The sequence below is a fragment of the Molossus molossus genome, unplaced genomic scaffold (assembly GCF_014108415.1).
Source record: "Molossus molossus isolate mMolMol1 unplaced genomic scaffold, mMolMol1.p scaffold_m16_p_20, whole genome shotgun sequence".
Classification (NCBI taxonomy): Eukaryota; Metazoa; Chordata; class Mammalia; order Chiroptera; family Molossidae; genus Molossus; species Molossus molossus.
In genome coordinates this window covers 30170307-30192380 of record NW_023425356.1, presented here as the reverse complement: position 1 = coordinate 30192380, position 22074 = coordinate 30170307, and the positions used below count along the sequence as shown (strand labels likewise).

Below are 22074 nucleotides of genomic sequence, written 5' to 3'. Positions count from 1 at the left end.
ACTTTTTACGAGTTTGTCAGAAATGGGATCCACAGGCACATTTCTCCAGGTACACACCAGTCCCCACACTTAGTCACTGATTTATGCCGTGAGCCACTAGGTAGGTACCCACCCCACAGCTGCCCCTGCAGGCACACTGAGGCCCACACAGATGCTCACACACACACGCACACCTCTGTACACATGTACTCAACATAGCCAACAGTGCACACGCACAGCTGCCCCTGCAGGCACACAGATCTCACACACACACCTCTGTACACATGTACTCAACATAGCCAACAGTGCACACACACAGCTGCTCCTGCAGGCACACAGATGCTCACACAGATGCTCACACACACACCTCTGTACACATGTACTCAACATAGCCAACAGTGCACATGCACAGCTGCCCCTGCAGGCACACAGATGCTCACACACACACCTCTGTATACATGTACTCAACATAGCCAACAGTGCACACACACAGCTGCCCCTGCAGGCTCACAGATCTCACACACACACCTCTGTACACATATACTCAACATAGCCAACAGTGCACACACACAGCTGCTCCTGCAGGCACACAGATGCTCACACAGATGCTCACACACACACCTCTGTACACATGTACTCAACATAGCCAACAGTGCACATGCACAGCTGCCCCTGCAGGCACACAGATGCTCACACACACACCTCTGTATACATGTACTCAACATAGCCAACAGTGCACACACACAGCTGCTCCTGCAGGCACACAGATGCTCACACAGATGCTCACACACACACCTCTGTACACATGTACTCAACATAGCCAACAGTGCACACGCACAGCTGCCCCTGCAGGCACACAGAGGCCCACACAGATGCTCACACACACCTCTGTACACATGTACTCAATATAGCCAACAGTGCACACGCACAGCACGCCTGCAGGCACACACAGGCAAGTCACACATTAACACCCAGCCATTCTCAAGAGTTGCACAAATATATGCACAGGCACATCCCCGCGCACAGGCACACGCCCACGCACAAGCACACCCCCATGCACAGGCACGCCCACGCACAGGCACACCCACGCACAGGCACACACGTGCACGTGGACTCGGCTGCCTGGGGAAGGTCTGCTCACGGGGTCATGTAGCTCTGGCGGGCATCCTGACGCCGGGTCCTCATCAGGGCCTTGTACTCGCCCACCCGCAGGCGCTTGCCCTCCACAATGCAGGTGCGCTTGGGCCTCGGCTTGTACTTGTAGTCGGGGTACTTCTCCAGGTGCTGCCGACTCAGCCTGGCCTGCTCCTCGTAGTAGGGCTGCTTCTCCTGGTTGGTCATGGACTTCCAACGGGAGCCTGGGCCAGTCCCCAGGGGCAGGCAGTCAGCACTGAGCTCTGCCGACCACCCTCAACCCCCTGCAGGCCCCGGAGGTGCCAAGAAGGTTCCGGTTCCCCAGTACAAGTGCAAGCACTTAGCAAGAACCTGGCCCAATGAGGACACTCCTTGGATGTCAAGCAAATGAATGAATGAAGCTGGCACATATAGGGTATCCAATTGCCAGCTTAAGATACAGCACCCACACACATTCCAAACTGCCCAGCAACTTCTGGGAGGCCTCTAGTCTCCATGATTTGTATGAACAAAAGAGCAGCTACTGCAGGCTCCCCGCTCAGGACAAAATATCTGCTGTCTGTGCTCAGAGACCAGCGCAGACGCTGGAGGAACCTCAGTCTTGAAAACACCTGCTCTCTTCTAGCCCCACCTGCTTCACCCCACATCCCACCGTGGCCTCCAATCAGGGTACCTCACTTAAAAACCTTTCTACTGCCAGCCCAAGAACACCTGGTTCCTGCCACAGCCAGCTTCAAGGATCTGGGCAAACAGTGGAACAGGTAAGTTAGGCAGAGATGAGGGAGGCTGCTCAGGTACACACACACACACACACACACACACACCTTAAGTTCCTGGGTGCAGGTGCTAGCAGAAGAGCCAGACGATGGTATAAGACCCTAGGACCCCACTGCCTCACATCCTGCCTGACTCCTACACCTCATCAGATTTCACTGGAGTTCAACCTGGCGTGGACTAGCAGCAAGCAAGTCCCAAATAGATCCAGGCGGCTCCCACGACCACGTCCTGCTGGACTACGGCTCCAGGACACCCACAGCTCCTGCAGGCCTTGCCCACGGGCCCTTACCGAGGATCTTGCTGATGCTGGAGTTGTGCATGTCCGGGAAGGCTTGGAGGATCTTTCTCCGCTCGTCTTTGGCCCACACCATGAAGGCGTTCATGGGCCTCTTGATGTGGCTGCTGTTCCGGGACTCGGGGAAGTGGCGGGAGCCTGGGGGACAGGGGTGGAGTCAGCAGGGCAGCCAGTCTAGGGTAAGGACAGTCTGCCAGGGCCAGCAGAAAGAAACACCTCACGGTTAACCACTAGGGAGTGCTGGAGGGCTCCCATAGCACCCAGGGATGGCCCGCAGCAAGATGTCAGCACAGGCCAGGCCAGGGACCCAGAGACAGATGCATCCTGGGACTCCACAGACAAAGGGAGACGAGGGATAGGAAACAGACGCGACCTGCTCCACCCTGGCTCTGGTGGAAGCAGAGGTCCTCCTGCCCATCAGCCCGGTGCCCAGAGCCCTCACCATCCACGTCACAGCTCAGCATGGCCTCCTCCAGAGGGTGCACACAATTCTCCTCCAGTCGCTCCTTGACCGGGGACGTGTCCAGGCTGATGAGGTCCTGGGATTGATGAGACACCTGTCCTTCAGCCTCTCCCTGTGTCACCCCATTTCGCTCCCCCTCCGCTCCCCTGGCCACCATCCGTTTGTTCCGGGCTCCCAGCACAAGAGAGCAGGGCCCGTACCTTACGGAAGGGCGTGTTGGGGGAGCTCTCTAAGGCCCCGCTGTGGCTGTGCAGCAGCTGTCGGGCGTCCTGGATGGCCTTGGTGACAGCATCCCCTTCACCAAGGAAGCCTGTGGGGGTAGGAAGAGAAGGGACATGGAGGGGGAGTTCAGGGGTCACCCTAGTTCATGCCACGTCCCTCCTGTGCTCCCTCTTCCCCTTCCCAGGCTGTTGCACTGCACATCCCCAAGGGGGCGCCATTTACACTGGCAGTTGTGTCAATAGACTAGAAATAAGGACAGTAGCCCTGAAATTGTACAACCCAGAGGCCTGGATCACCCGAGGCCTGGGTGCCCAGACACATGGTGGGGGAGAGGAGGAGGGCGGTCTCCCGAGACACTGAATGCTGAAACCGGAAGGGGAAATGTCATCCCCGAGGTCACATCATACTCTCTTGACTCTCCCCTAGAAGAGGGCGAGGGAAGGGTGCAGGAGGTGGAAGGCTTACCCAAAGGCAGGCTCGGGGGGCTAGACTGCAGGTCCCGTGTGGGAGCCCCATGGCTGGGGGGCCGGGGTCCACAGTTGCTTATCTTCAGGCTGGGGGAGCTGGAGGTATTGGGCAGCTCAGGGGCCTTGGGCTTGGCTGTGAGGTTCAGGGGCTGGGAGGGCTCCTAGAGGAGACCCAGAGGCAGAGGGTGAGACACACCCGTGGGGGCCCCCCCAGAGAGACAGGGGGAGGCATACCCAGAACAGACAAGGCGGCAGCCAGCCTTTCCAGCCAGGAAGTGGGCGGAACAGTACCTGCAGGGGATGGTGGGCGGCCAGGGCCCCGGGCCTCTTTACAGCTGGGGCTGGGGGGCTGTGCAGCAGCTGGAGCGGGTACTCCACTGTGGAAAAGGCGGCAAGGGGAAAAGTCCTGGATGAGCACAGAACGGCAGACATCCTGCTTGACGAGGTCCCCGCAGCACAAAGTGGACCGGGGCTCGGAGCTGGCCCAGCTTGCTCCCAACCACCACCCACCCCGGCCCCAAAGTGCTGCCAAGGACCTCCTGCGCTCTCCCCACCGCTGCTCTGCACTCCGCCGGCACTGCCGCCCGCCGGCCCGCCGGCCCGCCCGGCCCTTGCCCGGCCCTGGCCCGGCCCCGAGCCTGGAGTTCCAAACCATCAGCCTGGAGTTCCAAACCGAGTGTGAAATGAGAGCAGGGACACCAGCTACTCACTTCACAGACACTATGCGCAGGCACAGAAGCAGCTACCCACTGTGTGGCCTGTGCATTATCTCACAATAATCCTTACTGTGTGGGATATAACACATCATTCCCTTTTACAGAGAGCTGGAGGAGTTAAATGGGTTGTCCACACGGTTAATCAATGGGAGCACCGACAGTGGAACCCGGGTCCTTTAGACCCCACAGCCTACCCTCTCCCTCCTGCACAGCTCTCTCTTCTTCCTCGCCTGTCTCAGTCTCCTCCAGGCCCAGAATCTAGGAGCTGACAGTTCAGCTGGAGAGAGAGCCATGTCTACAAATCACTAACCACACAGCCATGTAATATGGGCTGAGCAGACAGCATTCGAGAGAACTCTGTTCCAGAGGGAGGACTGGAGCAGGCTTCCTGGGGCAGCCGAGCGGGAGCTACTGCTGGCGGGTGGGCAGGGAGACGGAACGGTGGGGTGTGAAAGCAAGACACGGGAATGAAGACTGGCACAGGATGGGCGAGTGGGCCGAGGCCTGCGCAGGCTTCGCTCTGGAGTATGGACTCCATGCTACGGGCAACGGGGCACCCTCGAAGGCACATGAGCTGGGACTACTCACTCGCTTCGGGAAGGGGCACCTGGCAGCCTGCAGGCCCCTGCTTACTGGAATTCTGGAGCAGGCGAAGCAGGGCCCATCCAGGTCTTCCAGTGGACTCCATGCCTCCCTTGTCCAGAACGGGTGCGGCCCCTCCCCTGACCAGGCCCCTGCTCTCCTCTGCCCCGTGGCTCTGCCCCATGCTCACCTGGAACTGTCATGATTTATGCTGTTGCCCTATCCTCCCCCCTTGACCCTCCCCCTCCCCCACGACCCCCACTGGAACCTGCCCTCCAGTGGGGCTGACCCATGAACTGTGCCCCTGGCCCTCAGGCGTGATGGTGGACCTGCAGGGACTCGCTGGCTGGACTTCCCCTGGAACTGGGAGGAACTGGGAGGGTGGGGCAGAAGAACCGACTTAACAGCTACTCTCGCTCCTGGGGCCACTGTAGGCAGGACTTCCACCCTATCCCCCATGACCACTCACACGGAATCCATGATCGTGGCCTAATAATTCTATCTCTGCCTGTGTCCCACAGTCACTGCCCTCGTTCCGGCTGTCACCCCTCTTGCTAGAATCACCTCCACAGCCCTCCATCGTCTACTGCCCACAGCCAGCATGGCGAGCGTGCTCTACGCAGGTTCCAGCACGCCCCAGCCTACACGGTAAAGCCCAAGCCCCCGCTCAGTCCACGGCCACCCCAGCCACGGTTCCGCACCTGCCGTGCGCTCTCCTCACCAGGTGGGCCTCAGGTTCCAGGGCCTCTGCCTGACCGCCCCTCCAGTGCCTGGACCCTGAGCTCCCAGCTCCACCCTCACAGGTCCACCCTCCCAGGACCGAGCCAAGCGCCACCTCCTCAAGAAACCGTCCCAGATGCCCTGGTTGTTGGCATACTTATTCCTCCCTCCCCAGACTGTCAACGCCTTGAGCTCAGAGTCCACGTTCCATCACCCCACGGCCACCCGACATCCTGCGGTCGGTGCTCAGTTCGCGGAGTTTCAGTGGTCAGGGCAGAACAGAAGTATGAGTGTATAAATGAGATGTATACATCTCAGTTAACGTTCAAAATAGTAACATTCTGGCACAGTAAACACCCCAGGAATGAGGAGAACCGACCCAGATCGGCGGAATGTGGAGAGCGCTTGATGGTTTTTGCTGCGCTAGTTTTCATTCTCCCCCTGACATTTGGAAACAAGGGATCATTCCTCCACTGGACAGACCCCAGTCCGAGGCCCAGAGAGGCCAAACTGCAGATGAATGAATGAGTGTCTCCGGGCCTCCTTCCCTTACCGCAGGGACCGCCCCTTCCCCACTCACCTGGTTTGCAAGGGATTGGCTGGATGGGCAAAGCCAGCTGGGACTCAGGGGTGACAGGTAGAGGTTGGTGGCTTGGGGGAAAGGCTGGGATCATGACATAAGGCATGTTAACCTGCTGAGAGCAAAGACACTCTGTGTCAGTCCCTGGAGGCCCCAAGGGCTACCCAGCTGTGGTCCGCCCTGGGCAGAGAGTAGACTCAAGATTGACAGGCACAGGGCTTCGGGTGGGAACAGTCTTCCAAGGGATCTATCTGACCCCATGCCACCTCCGTGGGCCCGTCTACCTGCCCTCAATTCCCAGCTGGGGAGGAAGATACTCCTGGCCTCTCCCTTAAAGCAGAGGCAGACAGACAGGGGAGGAGAATAAAGCAGGAATCAGCACCCTCCTTGGGGGTCTGCCTCAGTGATTCTGCCTGTCCCTCCGTGACCCCAAGACCTCTCCGGTAGGTGTCAAACCCTCAGGCTCCAGCTCCCCCATCACCCAGCCCTTCCCTCTTATCACCTGGATCTGCTGCTGAAGGAGGTTGATTTTGTGCTGCTGCTGAATTAACTGTTGCTGCTGCTTAGCGATCTGGCACAGGGAAGAGGAAGCAAAAGGGACATGGGCTTCGGCCCTAGGTCCCACCTCCCAGTGCCTTCTAGGCCCCGCTACACCCTGCCTTGCAAGAGGAGGCTGAGCGGGGCAAGAAACAAGACAGCCAACCCTCAGAATTGAGTCTCCTTTTACTGGGAGCTCGACCTTCCCTCAGCTGCCAGGGATGGAGGTTGGGCAGGACCCTTCAGCATCCCTCCACCCCTAGACCCCCGAAAAGGGCTTACAAATAGCCAGAGGTGGGAATCCTTTGGCCCTGGCCCACACACCCCTCCCCAAGAGCTCCCGCCCCCACCTGCCCCAGCCTCAGCATGCACTGACAAGGCCTGCCCTCAAGATGCTCCCCTCTAGGCCCTGACAGTCCTCTCCCCTGGAAAGAAAGCCAGACACCAAGCGGACCTACCTGTTCCTGCTGCTGCCTGGCCAGCTCCATCTGCTGCTGCTGCTTCTCGAAGAGCATGGCAGCCATGTTCTTCTGCTCCGAGTGGGCCGTCAGGAGCTGGTCCCGCAGGGTGGACAGCTGGTGGATCATGACCAGAAGCTGGAGCTCCTTCTCTGCCAGGCTCTCCTGGGTCCCTGTTCCAGGTGAAAGCCACCATTGAGAATGTTTGCTTGTTCCTCTGTCTAGCCGTCCACCATCTGATATTTATTGAGCAATTGCTCTGTCTCAGGCCTGTGAGAGGCTGATGACAGAGATGATTGACACGAGCCTTGCCCTGGAGGGGCTCCTCATCTTGCTGACAACCAGCTGCCGTCGACGTGCTACCCCCAGCCACTGGCAATGCTGACAGTAGGGCATCTCGGCCCTGCCCACCCCTCGGACACCCTCAAGTGCCCAGTGCCGCAGGGTCAGGGTGCACAACCATCCCACAGCAGTGGCCAAGCGGGACATGCTCAGGCTTTGGAACAAGACAGATCGGGGTCAAATCCCCCTTTGAACCCACCCTGCCTGAGAGCTACTGGGCAAGATTCTAACTTCTCTGCACTTGACTTTTTAAAATCTACAGATGAGTGCACTAATCATCACTTCAGAGTTAAAGGGACAAGGGCTATAAAACTTTTAGCCCAGTCCGGCCAGTGTGGCTACGTGGTTGAGCGTCGACCCATGCACCAAGAGGTCACCAGTTTGATTCCTGGACAGGGCACATGCCCAGCTTATGGGCCCGATCCCCAGTGGGGGGCAAGCAGGAGGAGCCAATTGATGTTCTCTCTCAATGATGTTGCTATCTCCCTCTCCCTTCCTCTTTCTCTAAAATCAATAAAGAAGAAAAAAAAATTTTTTTAAACGGTTAGCCCAGGATCTAGTACATGGTTCTCAGCAACAGTGAGTGCTTCCCTGCCCTCGGATTTAGCTCACATCAGATGCAGAAGGCAGGCCACAGTCCATTCGTGTCAGAATTACTCAGGAAGCCTTTGGAAAATACCGATGCCCAGGCCCCCCATCCTCTGGGCTTCTCACACAGTAAGTGGGGGGAGAGCCTGGGAACTCTGTGACAGAGGCACCCACTTCACTAAGCAAATCATACATCGATGGCCTTGCGAACTTCTTGGAATGATCGCTGACCCGATCACATTCGCTTATCAGGCAAGGTCAAGAGAAACCGGGAATCCAGCAGAACAAGTTTAACCATCGAGGAATGAATGAACTGATGGATTTTATGACTTGTCTGAGATTACTGATGTTTTAAATCTTTTGTTTTCCAGATAAAAGGGAACTTGTTTCTCTTAAACTACCGATGACTTAACAAGTTGGTAAATTATACCTTTGTGAGCAATATTGAAACATTTCTATTTTTTTCTCCCTACCCGATCCCTCCAGAATTTGGAAACTCTTAACAAGTGTTACTATTTTAATGGCAATACAGTTATTTGCATAAGTTCAGTAAGAATCTGTTCCCTTTATAACAGGACACAATTAGAAACTGGTTTTAAGGCTTTGATGGGAATGTCATATTTGAGAGAGAGGCATAGACTCAGATAGGAGCAGACAGCTTTAAGGAATTAACATTGACTTATGGGAGCCAATAAAAAACTTTGAGCCCTGGTTGATGTGGCTCAGTGGACTGAGCGTCATCCCACGTACCAAGAGGTGGCCAGTTCAATTCTCAGCCAAGGCACATGCCTGAATTGTGGTTTTGATTCCTGGGGCGGGGGGGGGGGGGGGGGGGATGCAGGAGGCAGCCGATCAGTATCTCTCTCCCCCTCTCCCTCTTTAAAAAAAAAAAATATTAAAAAAAAAACCTTTGGAAATACTGTCCTGGTACCTTGCTTTCATGGTTCCCGGCAGCATTACCAGGTGAGTAAAGAGTTCTTCTTCCCGGCAGGTGTAGAACTCACCCAAACCTGCAGCATCGCAGGCACCGTCTGACAGCAAGTCCTTGCCTTGGCTTTTCAAGCCTTGAGAGGCCTTGTTAAATCCAGTCTGAAGATTCCTCATGCAAAACTCCAGCAAAGCAGATTTAAATGAGCCTATGTGGCCGATTACTATTCTTGCTGGACTTATACAAATAATCAGGCCACATTGACTGAAACTAGACTTATTTCGCAAGTCTTACTGTGGCTATCTCTGATAAAGATGGGGGTGATTTTAAAAGATTTGTTTCAATACAAACTGTAATATACCTTTATGGGTATTAGACTCCAACGCTGTTCAATGTCCTTTGAGTTTTCAAATTTTTCTACCTATAAACTGGACTCGATCCTGAGTTCTCCAGTTTTCTTAAAATATTTGGTTGCAACCCTCCAAACTAACATTTTCATTTTCCCACTGTTGGATTTGGAATCATTCAGCACGAAAACTGCCCTTTTTCCAAGGTCACAGAAACTGAAGTGGGACAGCCTGGTAGAGACGTCAGCTAAGTCACAACCACGGCACATCTGTGGACAATCCTGGTGCCGCTGCAGAAAGATCCCCAGACATTCAGACTGGAAACCAGGGGACTCTCAGGGGCTGCCACTGCCTGCCTTCCCTCCATCTCAAGATGCTTCGGACAGACATCCAGAAATCTTCTTGACTGCCTGCCTTCGGAACCCAGAACCGAGATCCGTTTGCTTCGATCATTGCCTTTGTTTTCCTTTGTTTCCGTAGATGCCTCTGATTAAACACCTGACTGCTGGCACCGTGGCTGAGCTCTGGGAGCCCACTGGCAACGCTGCCTCCAGAAATGAGATGTATCTCATTCTTCTCAAGACTAAGACTGATTTATGACAAAACAGTCCATCCGCCATCTTCTGGAAGGTGAAGCTTCCAGGGACGTTTCTGAGGGAGGAACTGTGGGGCTCAGAATGGCCACCCCAAGATGTGCCTCAGTGGTGTGCAGATTGTTTTGAGCTAAAGGCAACTGTAGCCTCAGGCTCAAGAGAAACTTCTGCCCCTCCCCTTAACGACCCAGAAAAACCTGCATTAGGGGCCTTGTCCATAATAAAAGATCGTCAGTGATCATCTTTTTGACCCACCTACAGGACAGGGTAAAATTTTATTTACTAAATCTCTGTTCTTCTTAGCATCCTGCAATGACACTCTTTGAAGCCCCCACGGAACCTCAGCTCATCCCCAGCTCCGAGTAGTGTCTACATCCATGCTCCCTTCTGTCTCCGAACCTCTCCTGCATGGGGGGAAGGGAGTCTCTGACTTTCATGTATGTAATACTATACATGTATTAAAATTTGGTTACTTTTTCTTATAAATAAATAAATAAATAAATAAATAAATAAATAAATAAAGTGCCCTCTGTGAGTGTGATCGACCACATTGGGAAAATTATCACTCTAATGAAGCCACGAAGTGACCCTTTAATTCACTTAGTCCTCCTGTGGCCAAGAATTAATTGTCAAAAGTGAAAGGGAATGTTTGGATCATTTTATTTATTATTATTATTATTATTATTTTAAATATTTTTATTGATTTTTTTAAAGAGAAAGGGAGGGGGAGAGAGATAGGAACATCAATGTGAGAGAGAAACATCGATTGGCTGCCTCCTACACGTCCCAAACTGGGGATGGAGCCCACAACCCAGGCATGTGCCCTGACTGGGAATCGAACTGGGACCTCTTGGTCCATGGGACAGCGCTCAATCCACTGAGCCACACCGGCTGGGCAGAATCATTTTGTAGTCAGATCCAAAAAAGGGGCAATCATGATGTGCCTGGGTCACAAGGGTCCCTGATAAGAGCCCAAACCCATATCCATGAGATTTGATTCCCGCCAGGCCTCCCTCACGTGGGGAAAGCCAGACCTAATGCTTGGTCCCCAGGTGAGGGGTGCACTGGCCCGAAGGGAGGCAGGAGCCCAGGTCTAAGGGCACAGAGAGCCCCAAGAATTGCCCTGTAGGCCTAGCCTGCGTGGCCAGGCTAAGGGACAGGGGTTCAGACATCCCTCCCCTGTTCACCCTCATGGCCTTCACCTTTGACATCTTTAGTTTCCACAGAGCTTCTTCCCAGAAACCTCTCCTTCCAGTCACTGGACAGCAGCTTCTCGATGGCGGGCATGACTGGAAGATACCAAAGGGATAAGGACCGGCTGTCCTAACACCGCCCCAGCCCAGGCTCCTGCCTCTAACTAGGGCAGACATCTTACCTTCTTTTAAATTTCGGTTGAAGTCCAGCTTCTCCTGGCTTCCAGAAGCAGCCTCGGATCCTCCAGGTCTCTTGGGTTCTGGGGACCCATTGCTCTCTGGTGAGCTGCAATCCTGTAAGACACACTGAAATGTCACTGTCACCTCCAGGGGAGGGAGGGCAGGCTGCAGCAGGGGCTGGGCACCCCGGAGGTGTGCACCGTGGGGTCCTCCCTCCCCGCCTTCCTTAACTTTGCCTGATACACTAAAAAGAATAAAAGGTCTAAAGATAAGAGACCTGGCTCAGCCCGGGCTCAGTGACTCACAAGGTGCTTGGTCTCACGAGTCCCTGAACTTCTCTGAATGTGACTTCCCCTTTGCTGAAAATGGAAATACTCATACCATCCCTGTCACAGGACTGCTGGAATCAGGGAGTTAATGCCTGTGGGTGAGTTTGCACTGCCGAGTCAGGGGCCCAAAGCCTGCTGTTAATGGCTATGCCCTTGTATATACACCACCCCGGCCAGGCTGGTTACTCCAAGGACTCCCACCCCACTTCTCCCCTCTTCTCATCCACTTCATCTCCATTCTTTAAGATTCAGCTGGAGGCCCTACTCCTCCAGGAAGTCTTCCTTGATCACCACACAACCTCCTAACCCACTAAATTGCTCCCAGACACTCCTCCAGTCCGGACCCCTGCCCAGAATCCTATTTTCTTCCCATGTGGCTTTTAGCTGGAGATTTCCTTTTAACATCGCTTACATGGAACCCTAGAATTTTTAAGAGCAGAGAATCCTCCCGTGTAGTTCAGCTCCTTCATTTGAAAGATGAGGAATTGTAGTGTCCTAAATGTAACTCTGGCTTCAGTAACATGACTAATTTTCTTAACTCAGATGAAAAAGCTGGTAGATTACTTCTAAGCAAAACTTTGAGTGTAGGTATCCTATGTTTCCAACTAGTCCTTGGGGTAAGGACTGGTCACATGGGTGAGGGCTAATGTCAGGTGAGTGAGTGCTGGAGAGTCCATGTCCCCTCGGACAGGTGGCCCAAATGGACTTGGCAGCACCTCTCCATCCACCTAAGTCTTGCCCCAGAGATGACCAGTTCTGCTGCCCCTCTGCCCAGCTAGGGGATGGGTGCCTGCCTGGACTAAAGAGGTCAGGAGTGGTACACGGAGGTGGTGGGGACACTGGCAAGCTGGGGACACTGATCCAGGAGCCCCCAGGAAAGCGCTGGGCACCTGGGCTAGAGCTTGGGGGTCAGCACCGTCCTGGGGGGCTCGGGCTGGGTCTCCGGGCTGGGGTTCAGCTGTGGCAGCTGTGCCCTGGGGGGCCTCGTGGCAGGGCTCCTTCTTTCCTTCTGACTTGACAGCACAGTTCACCATGGTGCCGCCGCCATCCGGGGCCAGCTGGGCAGAGCCGGGGCTCCTCATGGACATCCTGAGGGCGGAGGGGAAGCGTGAATGAGCGGAGCCTGGAGACCGCAACTCCACCCTCCCCCGCCCGCCCCAGACAGGCGAACTCATCCGAGATGGAGGCTCCCGCTGGGGACCTACAGTGAAAGATCATAAAAGATTCTTCTGTCTTTTTTAAAATTTATTTATTTTTTTTATTCTCACCCCACGACAACATTTTTGCATTTATCTTCAGATAGAGCGGGAGGGTGGGGTGGGGCAGAGAAACATCGCCATGAGAGAGACACATCGACCGGCTGCCACCCACACGACCCCAACCGGGGCCAGGGACAAACGGCAACTGAGGTACCTGCCCTTAGCAGTAACCGAACCCAGGACTCTCTGGTCCGCGGGCTGACGCTCTAACCGCTGAGCCAAACTGGCCAGGGCTCTTCTGTCTTGTGTTTAAATAGGAAGCTGCAGAGAAGATTGGGCTCAACCTCGGTGCTCCCTGGCTGCTCCAGGGCCGAGACTAGCAGCCCGATGGGTCCATCTAAGAAGGCCAGAGAGTGTTCAGTGGCTGTTTCTCAGCCCAATAAAGCCAAGGTTATACAAGTATGTGTGTCTGTGTATGTTTGTGTGTACACCTATTTGTAATTAGTTACCAAAATTTTAAAATCAAGAAGTATCACATAAAAATCTAGATTTGAACGTCTCCTGAAGTTGGTCTGTGGCAATACTTGGCTGGAAATGAGGTTCCCCTGACGCACAGGCCAGTCTGCCTTATTCCCCACCGCTCTTTACCACTCCCCAAGAGGGAAACCAAGTATCAGCTGCCCTACACAATCACAATGCGTGTATTCTTTGTTTTTCTTATAGTAGAGGCAAGATAAAACAGAACTGTTTCGTGTATCCATGCATCTATGAAAAGGGGGAAAATAAACAGGCTGAGCAGCAGATGAGTGGCTTTAAGGAAAACCTTTTCTTATATGTAGCTGGAGTCTGTCACTGAGCAAAGGCCCCAGGAGGCATTTGCAACCCCTGGTTCAAGCAGCCTCTGAACCCACTGCTCCCATCGCGGTCTCCCACCAGTCACAGCTATAGAGTAGCAAAGCCATCACAGGGTCCTGGGGAGTGGCTTCCACTGAGCATGCCAGGCTCAGGGCCAGAGGCAGATCCCCAGAGTGCCCCTGCTCATCCTCCAAGGTCACTGAGGTGAGGCCAGGGGGGTCACCCAGCAGGTTCCATCGAGTATGCATGGGTCTTGCCTTGGACACTCAACTAGCTGCTGAGCAACCTTGAGTGAGTTCCTGAACCTCTCCACACCTCGGTTGCCTCATCTGTAAAAGAGGCTGTGAACTGTTATCTGTACGGTGTCTGGAACACTAGCAGGCGGCAGTGAGCACCTATGTGGTGTCTGTTAACCCACAGCTGGCTGGGACGCAGCACAAGGAAACAGCCTCAGCAGGGCCTGAGTCCTGAGTTCCTCACAAACCAGAATCTCTGTGGGTGGGGCCAGGGATCTGTTTTAACAAGGCCTCCAGGTGATTCTGAAACATTCTGGTTTGAGAAACATTGTTTAATAAAATTAAAAAAAAAATTTTTTTTTGGTAACATAGGCATTCATTTTTTAGAAGGGAGTATAAGGCAAAAATCAGACGTAGTAAAACAGCCCTTAAATCGCAGGTGCACTGTATTTGTATAGTACATCAACTCCGCACAACTAAGTGTTCCTTAGAACCTGTAATAAAGGACAGTGTGCCATACAACACCCTGAACACGTGAAAAAGCATCCCAGTTGAATGAGATGTTTGACTGGATGCCATCCTACAGATCAGCCTAGACCCTCCTGCCACTTCCGAAGGGCAGGGTGCCCTGGGGACTGGTGTGGGACCCAGGACTGGGCACGGCGGGGCGAGGAGGGGCAGGTTTGACCCTGGGAACGTCAGCCCAGGAGAAAAGAAGAGACCCCAACCCAGCTCACCAGGGCTTTGGGGTCCAGCTCTGGGTGTCCTCCCCGGAACCTGGAGAGCATCCAGGAAGTGGGCGGCACAGCCCATCCGGGCACAGGGAGGGGTGCAGAGCCAGGCCCAAGCAGGCGGGCCAGAGTGGGGGAGGAGGGAGTTGAGGAGGGGTATTATCCTGAAGCTGAGGGCAGCAATTACATAACAAACAAACCCCGGCTCAAGCTGTGAATTAATCAAACCGCTGAAAATAAAACCTTCCTCTCAGGAACTTCAGACAAAAGAAATGAAAACAACCAGGCAGGCTGGGAAATAAAAGGCAGCAGTGCTGAAAGGGGGACAAAAGGAAACCAGACAATAGGGTGTTGGACAAAGGCAATAAAGCCAAAGGAAGTGTGACAGGCGAACAATGCGGGCCTCTGGGCTTCTGATCCTGCAGGCTCCACGCCGCCCGGTCCCACACCCACTGCCCCCTGGCCTTGGCGCAGGCAGGCCGCCGCCTCCTTTTTCCGGACTTGAGTCCAAAGGGCACTTCTCCTTTCCGTCCCAACGTCGTGGCTTTCCAGCCCCTACCTCAGAGCCTTTCTTCCCACGCGGCCCAGAAACCCCGCAGCCGTGCGCGTGGTGAGATGAGAGGTCCAAGGCCTGAGGCCGGGGTGGAACTGGGCTGCCCTCTCCCCACGGCCGGGTGCGAGCACCTGTCCATCCCTTAGCTGAAGGTGGAGGCAGAGGAGGTGAGTCTCCGAACTAACCCGTGGACAGCCACGGGCCACACGAGGCTGCTGAGGACGGTAACTGCCCAGTCCCAGTGGGAATGGGCTCGGTGTGAAATACACCGGGATCTTCAAGAATTAGAATGCAAAATCACCTGCAAATAACTGGTTATTGATGACAGTTTGGATGTACACGATTTTGTAAACATTGGGTTAAACAACACACCTTGTTAAAATTCATTGACCTGTTCCTTCCCACCCTTCTCGCAGCTACTAGAAAACGTAAAGTGACGCATGTGGCTCGTATTATATTTCCGTGGGTGGTGCTTCATGTCCTTCCTCTCCCTGGGGCCGTTTCTACCCACGTCTCCCCCCCCCCCCCCCCCCGAGTCCTCCACGGGGCACTGCGGACTATCTTTACGTTAGGGAGCCGGTCTCCTGGACCTCCCGATGGCTCACCCTGGCCTCTGGCCCAGCGCCTGCTAACAAAATGGCTTCTGGTGACCAGCCAAGATGACTGGGAGGTGTCAATCTGTTCACCAGGGCGTGGTGCCCAGCAAAGCACCCTGCCAGAGCCTGCTGCCCCAGACCACGGCCCTTTATCCCGCAGGCTCGGACTCGCGTCTGGCTCAGGCACTGGCTCTCGGCTGGTCCTCTCTGCGCCCATCCGCTGGTGGGGAAGCAACGGCGCAGGCCGGGGGCACTCCTAGAAACCACCTCCTTGGTCTCACCTTTTGGGAAGAGGGTCCTCCAGCACCTCTTTTCCTCCTTCTGTCCCCCCGAGCACAGGCCTGCTCAAGAAGAGGCTTCCTGCCCGTTCACAGCCTGAGGCCCACGGAGGTGAAAGTCTCTCCGAGGAACATGGGAACCAGGCTCTGGCACCCAAACATCACAGCTCTTTCTGGGCACAGAGCATACGTCACATGGGAAACTACATGGAGAAGGACAAGGAGGTGGAGGGTACGGACTGACATACAGCCCGGCTCCGTCCCTGCGGCAGAGGGTCCCCGTACAGGATGCTCCAACTCCAGTCTTGTCTGTAAAGCGAAGGTGCCCGGGGTGCGGGTGCGGAGGTGTCAATGGAATCGAGTGAAAAACTCACTGGCTTTTGGGTTCAACAACCTGGGTTCAAATTCCTGCCCTATCACCAGCTAACTTGTGTGACCTGGGGCAAGTTAATTAACCTCTAAATCTCTGTCATCTCAACCTTATATTGGGTATAATGATCCCTACTGCACAGGTGTCCACGAAGATTCAATAATACAGGGTAAACATCCATGAAGTTGTCATAGAGCCCAGGATACTCCTAGAGTCAAGTGGTTGAGAGAAAAGCCTCTGGGATCAGACAGACCTGTGTCCATCTGAAACCATCTGAAACCCAATTCTGCCCAATTAATTGCTGTGCAACTTTGAGCAGCTGTCTTAACTTCTCTGAACCCCCGTTTCCTCCTCAGTAAAATGAAAATTTAAAAACCCAATATGGCCCTGGCTGGTTTGGCTCAGCGGTTACAGCGTCGGCCTGCAGTGCAGAGAGACCCGGATTCGGTGTCCGCTGAGGGCACATACCTCAGTTGCAGTTTGTCCCCAGCCCTGGTTGGGTCATGTGGGAGGCAGCCACTCGATGTGTCCCTTTCACATTGATGTTTCTCTCTCTCTCTCTCTCTCTCTCTCTCTCTCCTTCCCACTCTATATGACCAAAAAATGGAAAAATGTCCTCGGATGAAGATTAAAAAATATATATATAAAGGGATGAACCTTCCACTAACACTCCAGACCCTATAATATATGCCTGTTTTTACATTCTCAGGGCACCCTGAACTTGGCGTTCAAAGTACTTACCATAGTTGGTAATAATAGCTTTACGTGCTTAATGTATTTCTGACTCATCCAGTAGCCCGAGAACCCACCCAACCCCGCTCAGGGCACTGTGGAAAATACCTGGTTTTGCTCATCACTGTGGCCCCGGAATCTAGCACAGAGCCTGGAGCATTGTAGGCGCTCAATAAATATTTGTGCAGCGATCAGAAAGGATAATGTAGCTTAGCACCGTAACACAAGGTAGACCTGGATGATCACAGGTGACAGCTACAATTAGCCTCATTACTAGACAGATGCTGCTCTGAGGCTTATTTCCCACACCCACACCTCCCACACCTTTATCCTCAGCTGCCTTCTCCTTGCATCTCGATCTTCCTATGCGTGACCTAAATCTCCCAGCAGCAAAGCAAAACCATTTCCTTTTGTTTTTACCTTGGGACAGGGAAAAACATTTTCCATACCTTTCAGATTTAAAAATTCTGTTGGAGCCTTCCCTAAAGTTACTTTTTCTTCCCAGAGACTAAAAAAAACCCTCAAATGCCTTTACCCCTTCCTTACCAAGCATGCTCCATGATTCAACTATCCACATGGTTTCACGGGAGGCTTTAAGCTCAGCAACCACACATACCCCTCCCCAGCCACCCAGGAGCCCAAGGACTGTTGGCACACAGGAGATGTAAGTTACTGGACTGCCCACTGGACTGCCCAGGTCCCACCCGGGTCCTGGTCAGACGCCACAAGATCCCAGGACACTCCCTCGACCACCCACTCTGGTGGAAGTGCTCCTGTGTACCTGGTCTCCTCCCTCTTGCCCAGATTCACTCAGTGTTTTATAAATGGAGAAACCGAGGCCCAGCGAGGTCAAGTCCACACAGCTTTGTGGGGCAGTGCTGCTTCAGAACCAGAGAGTCAGAGAACCCTAACCAGCAAGGACGTGAACAGCACCCCTGCTCTCTACCCTCTTCCCTTCCCTGGAACCCACCCCGAGGCTTCTGCGCCTTCCTTCTCCTTGGCTTGATCTCACCTGAGCATCACAGGTAAAAGCCCCTAAGGGGACAGGGCTCCAGCCATCCTCACCCTTGATGCTGCAGAACCTTGAGTCTCTCTGAGCTGGTGCCGGAGAGGCCCCAGGGCCCCAACCCAGCGCCTAGGACAAGGCACCGAGGAGCCTGCCCTCCAGGAGGGCCCGTGGCTCAGAGCACTACACGGGCCAGTCTCCTTGTTCTCCTCCCCACCACCAACCCGCTGCCAGCCCACCCACCCACAGGTGCACACACTGAGCCCCCTTTCTACCCCAAACAAATCACCAGCCACTTCCTCTCCCAATCAGCCAACGAGCAGCCCAGCTGGACTAGAATCAAAGGAGTTTTCACTCAGCCCTTCCTGACGCCCCCCCCACCCCACCCCAATCTAGATGCAGATAAAGACAGAGATAAATTCCCGTCATCGAAGCATGAGGGTGACTCAGACCCAGGGTACAGGAAGACAGCCTGAACAGACAGGCAGACCCTCCTGATGACTACACCTCCCCACTGGGCACACACCAAGTCCCCCTACTGCAGGCTCCCAGTCCCAAGCTGGCCCTGAGTGGGTGGTGCCAAGGGCATTGCCAGGGAGAGGTCCACACTGAAGGGGTGGGGCAGGGCCTGAGTCCCAGGGGAATGGCACTTCCTCTCAAAGCTCCAGGGAGCCGAGAGCCTCAGGCAGCCCTGAACAATAGCCCGAGGTGTGGGTGCCCAGAACGGTGCCCCGGTGCCACATCCTGCCATTCTTCTCCCAGGCCGCACCCTGCCACCCTTCCTGGCTCCGCCCGATCCTATCTCTGATGTTTACTCGGAGCTGGGGGCTGGGCTGGCTGCAGACTCCGGACAAAGCTTTCCTGAGAGGCCCCTCACCCTCTCCAGCCTCGGTAGGCCCAGGGCATGTGCCCATCTGGTCTGGCCCAGCTCAGGAGGGGGCCACAGCCAACACTCCCAGTCCCTGGGCTGTCCTGGCCCAGGCCACAGTGGCATCAGAACCTAGGCCTCACTCTCCCTCTGCCTCGGATAATGGGATCCGGTCCAGCAGAGACAGATCTGCCTCTGTCCTCACTGGTTACAGGGTTCAAGTTGTTTTCAACTTGAGTCATGGCCAAGGAAGAAGTCGTCCAGAGAAACCAGGGCCACTGTGGGAACTTACAGAAAAGACGCACCTCTCCAAACCTTAGTTTCTCCACGAGCAAATGAAAGTCCAGTGCCTACTTTGTGATTAGAAGATAATATGTAGTTAAAGAACTGGGTGCAGAATATATGTTCAGGGAAGGAAAGGGGGAGAGAGACCCAAAGCAGCAAAGGGCCTCTCTTTCTCCCACCCCCCGAGGTCCGGGGGGCAGGCAGGAGGGTAGGACCCTCCGGCATTGCTGGGAGGCATCCTGGCAGCTAAAAGAAAAACGGGCTTTGTTGTCACCCAGACCTGGGTTTGAAGCCGGGCTCCACCACAGACCACCTGTGTGAACACGGGGGACTGTCCATTTCTCCAACTCTAAAACGAACCAAATAATAACTACCTTGAAAAGTTGTTCGGAGGATTGAATGTGATATTTGCTCCCTGAACCCTCTCCACCACACTTTGGGAAGGCCCCTCTGATCCCCACAGCGGGCAGGTGGCCCCCTTTCTTCTCCTTCCGCCCCGTAGGTCTCCCTCTCTTTACCCTGTCTCACAATCCTGTGTCGGTTGTCTGGATGTTTCTGTCACTGTTCCCAATCATCCTGGAATCTCCTGGGCAGGTGCCTACACCAAGCCAGGCCCCACAGGGAGCAGACTGGCTGAAAGAATCAGAATCTGCCGGGGAAACCCCACACGCTCAGGGCCATGCTTACCTGGCCCAGCCCGTGTGCCCTCCCTTCCCGGCTGATGAACTCATGAGCCCCCTCAGCTCCAGCATCTCCTCCGGAGCCCAAAGGGCACCATGTTCTGTTAACCCCGGCGCACCCCCTGCGGAGGCTGGAGGGATGACGAGCGAGGGGAAGGCACGCGAACCGGGCTGGATGAGGTCGCGGTCTAGAGTGGCATGGAGGCCCTGCAGGCATGCGTGGTTGTTTCCATCCCCACACCCTCTCACCAGCAGCATGGACAGGCCACCTTACTCCCTAAGCCTACCCCTTCATCACAGGCGGGACTGCCGAAAGGTACCCAATCGCGTGGTTGTAGGGAAGAAACAATATCATACAGGCAAAGGCCGGTGACTGGCACACAGCCTCGTGCACATCTGTAACGGGCATCATCATCATAATCTGCAGTTGGAGGGTGAAGCCTGGAGAAGTGAGGAGTCACCCAATTCCACACTGCTCTAAGTAGGAGCCCAGTGAATACTTGAGACTTCACCTCGACACCACGGATTCTTACAGTAAGTATTGTATATAAAATGCTTAGCACAGTGCCTGGCACACAGTAGACTGGCACATCGTACTGCAGCGCCTGAATGAATGATTGAATGACTGTGCTTCCAAGGACCCTTTGCTATGTGCTATGTTTTGAGGACCTTTCTTAAAGGCGTTTTAAGTATCAGTCTCCATACATCCGTGAGCCAACAGCCCCCTCGCAAAGTGGGCATCTTCCGCACAGCATCCTGGGGTCCCTGGGGGCTCACAAAGGTGTCTGATTCCTCCCCCGCTAGTTTCTCTCTCTCTTCCTGCCTCAGCCACCCACTGCAGGGACAAGGGAATGGGTCAGCAATCAAGACAGGTGAAGGGTACAAGACAGAAAGATGAGTCGGGAAATGCTGGTCTCCAAGAAGGCCACCGGGTGGTGTTGACAGGAGCACAGCCTTGCACCAGAGGGTCAGCATGCAAATAATCAGCACATCCACTTCAGCCTGAGGCTGCACCTAAGACAACCTCCAGATAAGGCCGGGGGGCTTCCGAGGGGGTTCAAGCATCTAGCTCCGCCGCTTGAGAAGACAATGGAGAAACAAGGTGACCAGCAGCCCTGTGGTCATGGTGGCAGAACCCCAGGGGCTGGACCTGGGTGCACCAGCCTCACCTTTGGGCATCCCACTCAGGTCTGCTGCCTCCCCCTTGACCTCCCCTCCCCACCGCAGGGGTTCTGGGTGGGCCGCCTCCTGTGCCTGTGTGCGCCTAATCACCAGCATCTCCCCCAGACGCGCTCACTCATCGGAAAGCCGGGTGCAGCTGCTGGGCTCAGGCGGCATTCATTCCTCCGGCGAACAAAGTGTTCCGTTCTTTCTCTCTGCAAAGCCGCGCTTCCTCTCCCATTATCTGCCCCATCGACAGCCAGGCCTGCCGCAAAAGCAAGATCTTTTCTTTCTTTTTATTTTCATGGTCCCCTTTATTTATGGGTTTTGTTTTTTCTTGGCTTGAACTCCTTTTCAAAAGGGCAGGGAAGCAAGGGGAGGAGAGCAGTATCATAGACTCTGAGCGCAACCAAAATGCTCAGCATACTACTCCCAAAGCAGGCAGCCTACAGCCCAGTCTGCTTGGGACCCGATCTGCCAGCACCATTACCCTATGCAAACTGAAGTTGGACCACCCCAAGCAAGAAAAGAGCCAGCTCTGGCAAAGGGGTGGAATGAGGTGTGATTTGGGGAAGGATCTTAATATCCGGAGCCCACAATGCTAATGATGATGATGATGATGATGATAACTACACCCAAAGTATTTAACGAGAAATGGGCACTAATCAATTAGATGGGACTCTTGGGACAATCCGATGAGTTGGCAGATGCCAGTCACTAACAATTGGTGGTCACTCTGGTGTGTAATGCTAAAGACTCCCTCTGGCCACAGGTAATATTTACTGAGAGTTCACTTGGGACCAAGCACTGTTTGAATCACTTTTACTTACATTCATTTATTTAATCTTCATAATAATCATCTGAGGTAGAGGGTATTATTATCTCCATTTTACAGACGGAGAAACCCAGGCACAGAAGTGACCGCCGCCCAAGCCGTCCGGAGTCAGAATCTACCTCGCACCCAGACAACAGGAGCAGAGCACACACTATGCTAAGTGCCATCTGTAGGAATTAGCTCTTTTAATTCTCTCAACAGCCCTGAGATACAGTTACTGTCATCATCTCTGTTTTACCGATGAGGAGGTTAAGCAATC

The 22074-nt window shown here is 54.3% G+C and overlaps 1 protein-coding gene across 2 annotated transcripts in view; it reads right to left on the bottom strand.

The window, feature by feature from the left end:
* The window catches only part of SOX13 (SRY-box transcription factor 13), a 47279-nt gene that overhangs the window by 2069 nt on the left and 23136 nt on the right, over nt 1-22074 (bottom strand). The window contains exons 2-13 of one of the 2 annotated variants that reach the window (XM_036273368.1): nt 12321-12519; nt 11104-11215; nt 10931-11017; nt 6931-7103; nt 6438-6506; nt 5936-6050; nt 3629-3714; nt 3336-3498; nt 2849-2958; nt 2628-2724; nt 2180-2323; nt 1121-1337 (exon numbers count right to left, since the gene is read on the bottom strand). In XM_036273368.1, coding sequence (XP_036129261.1) covers nt 1121-1337; nt 2180-2323; nt 2628-2724; nt 2849-2958; nt 3336-3498; nt 3629-3714; nt 5936-6050; nt 6438-6506; nt 6931-7103; nt 10931-11017; nt 11104-11215; nt 12321-12518 — 1571 coding nt within the window. In that variant the 5' untranslated portion in view covers nt 12519. The remainder of the gene's footprint in view (nt 1-1120; nt 1338-2179; nt 2324-2627; nt 2725-2848; nt 2959-3335; nt 3499-3628; nt 3715-5935; nt 6051-6437; nt 6507-6930; nt 7104-10930; nt 11018-11103; nt 11216-12320; nt 12520-22074) is intronic. The other variant, XM_036273369.1, reaches the window with a different exon arrangement.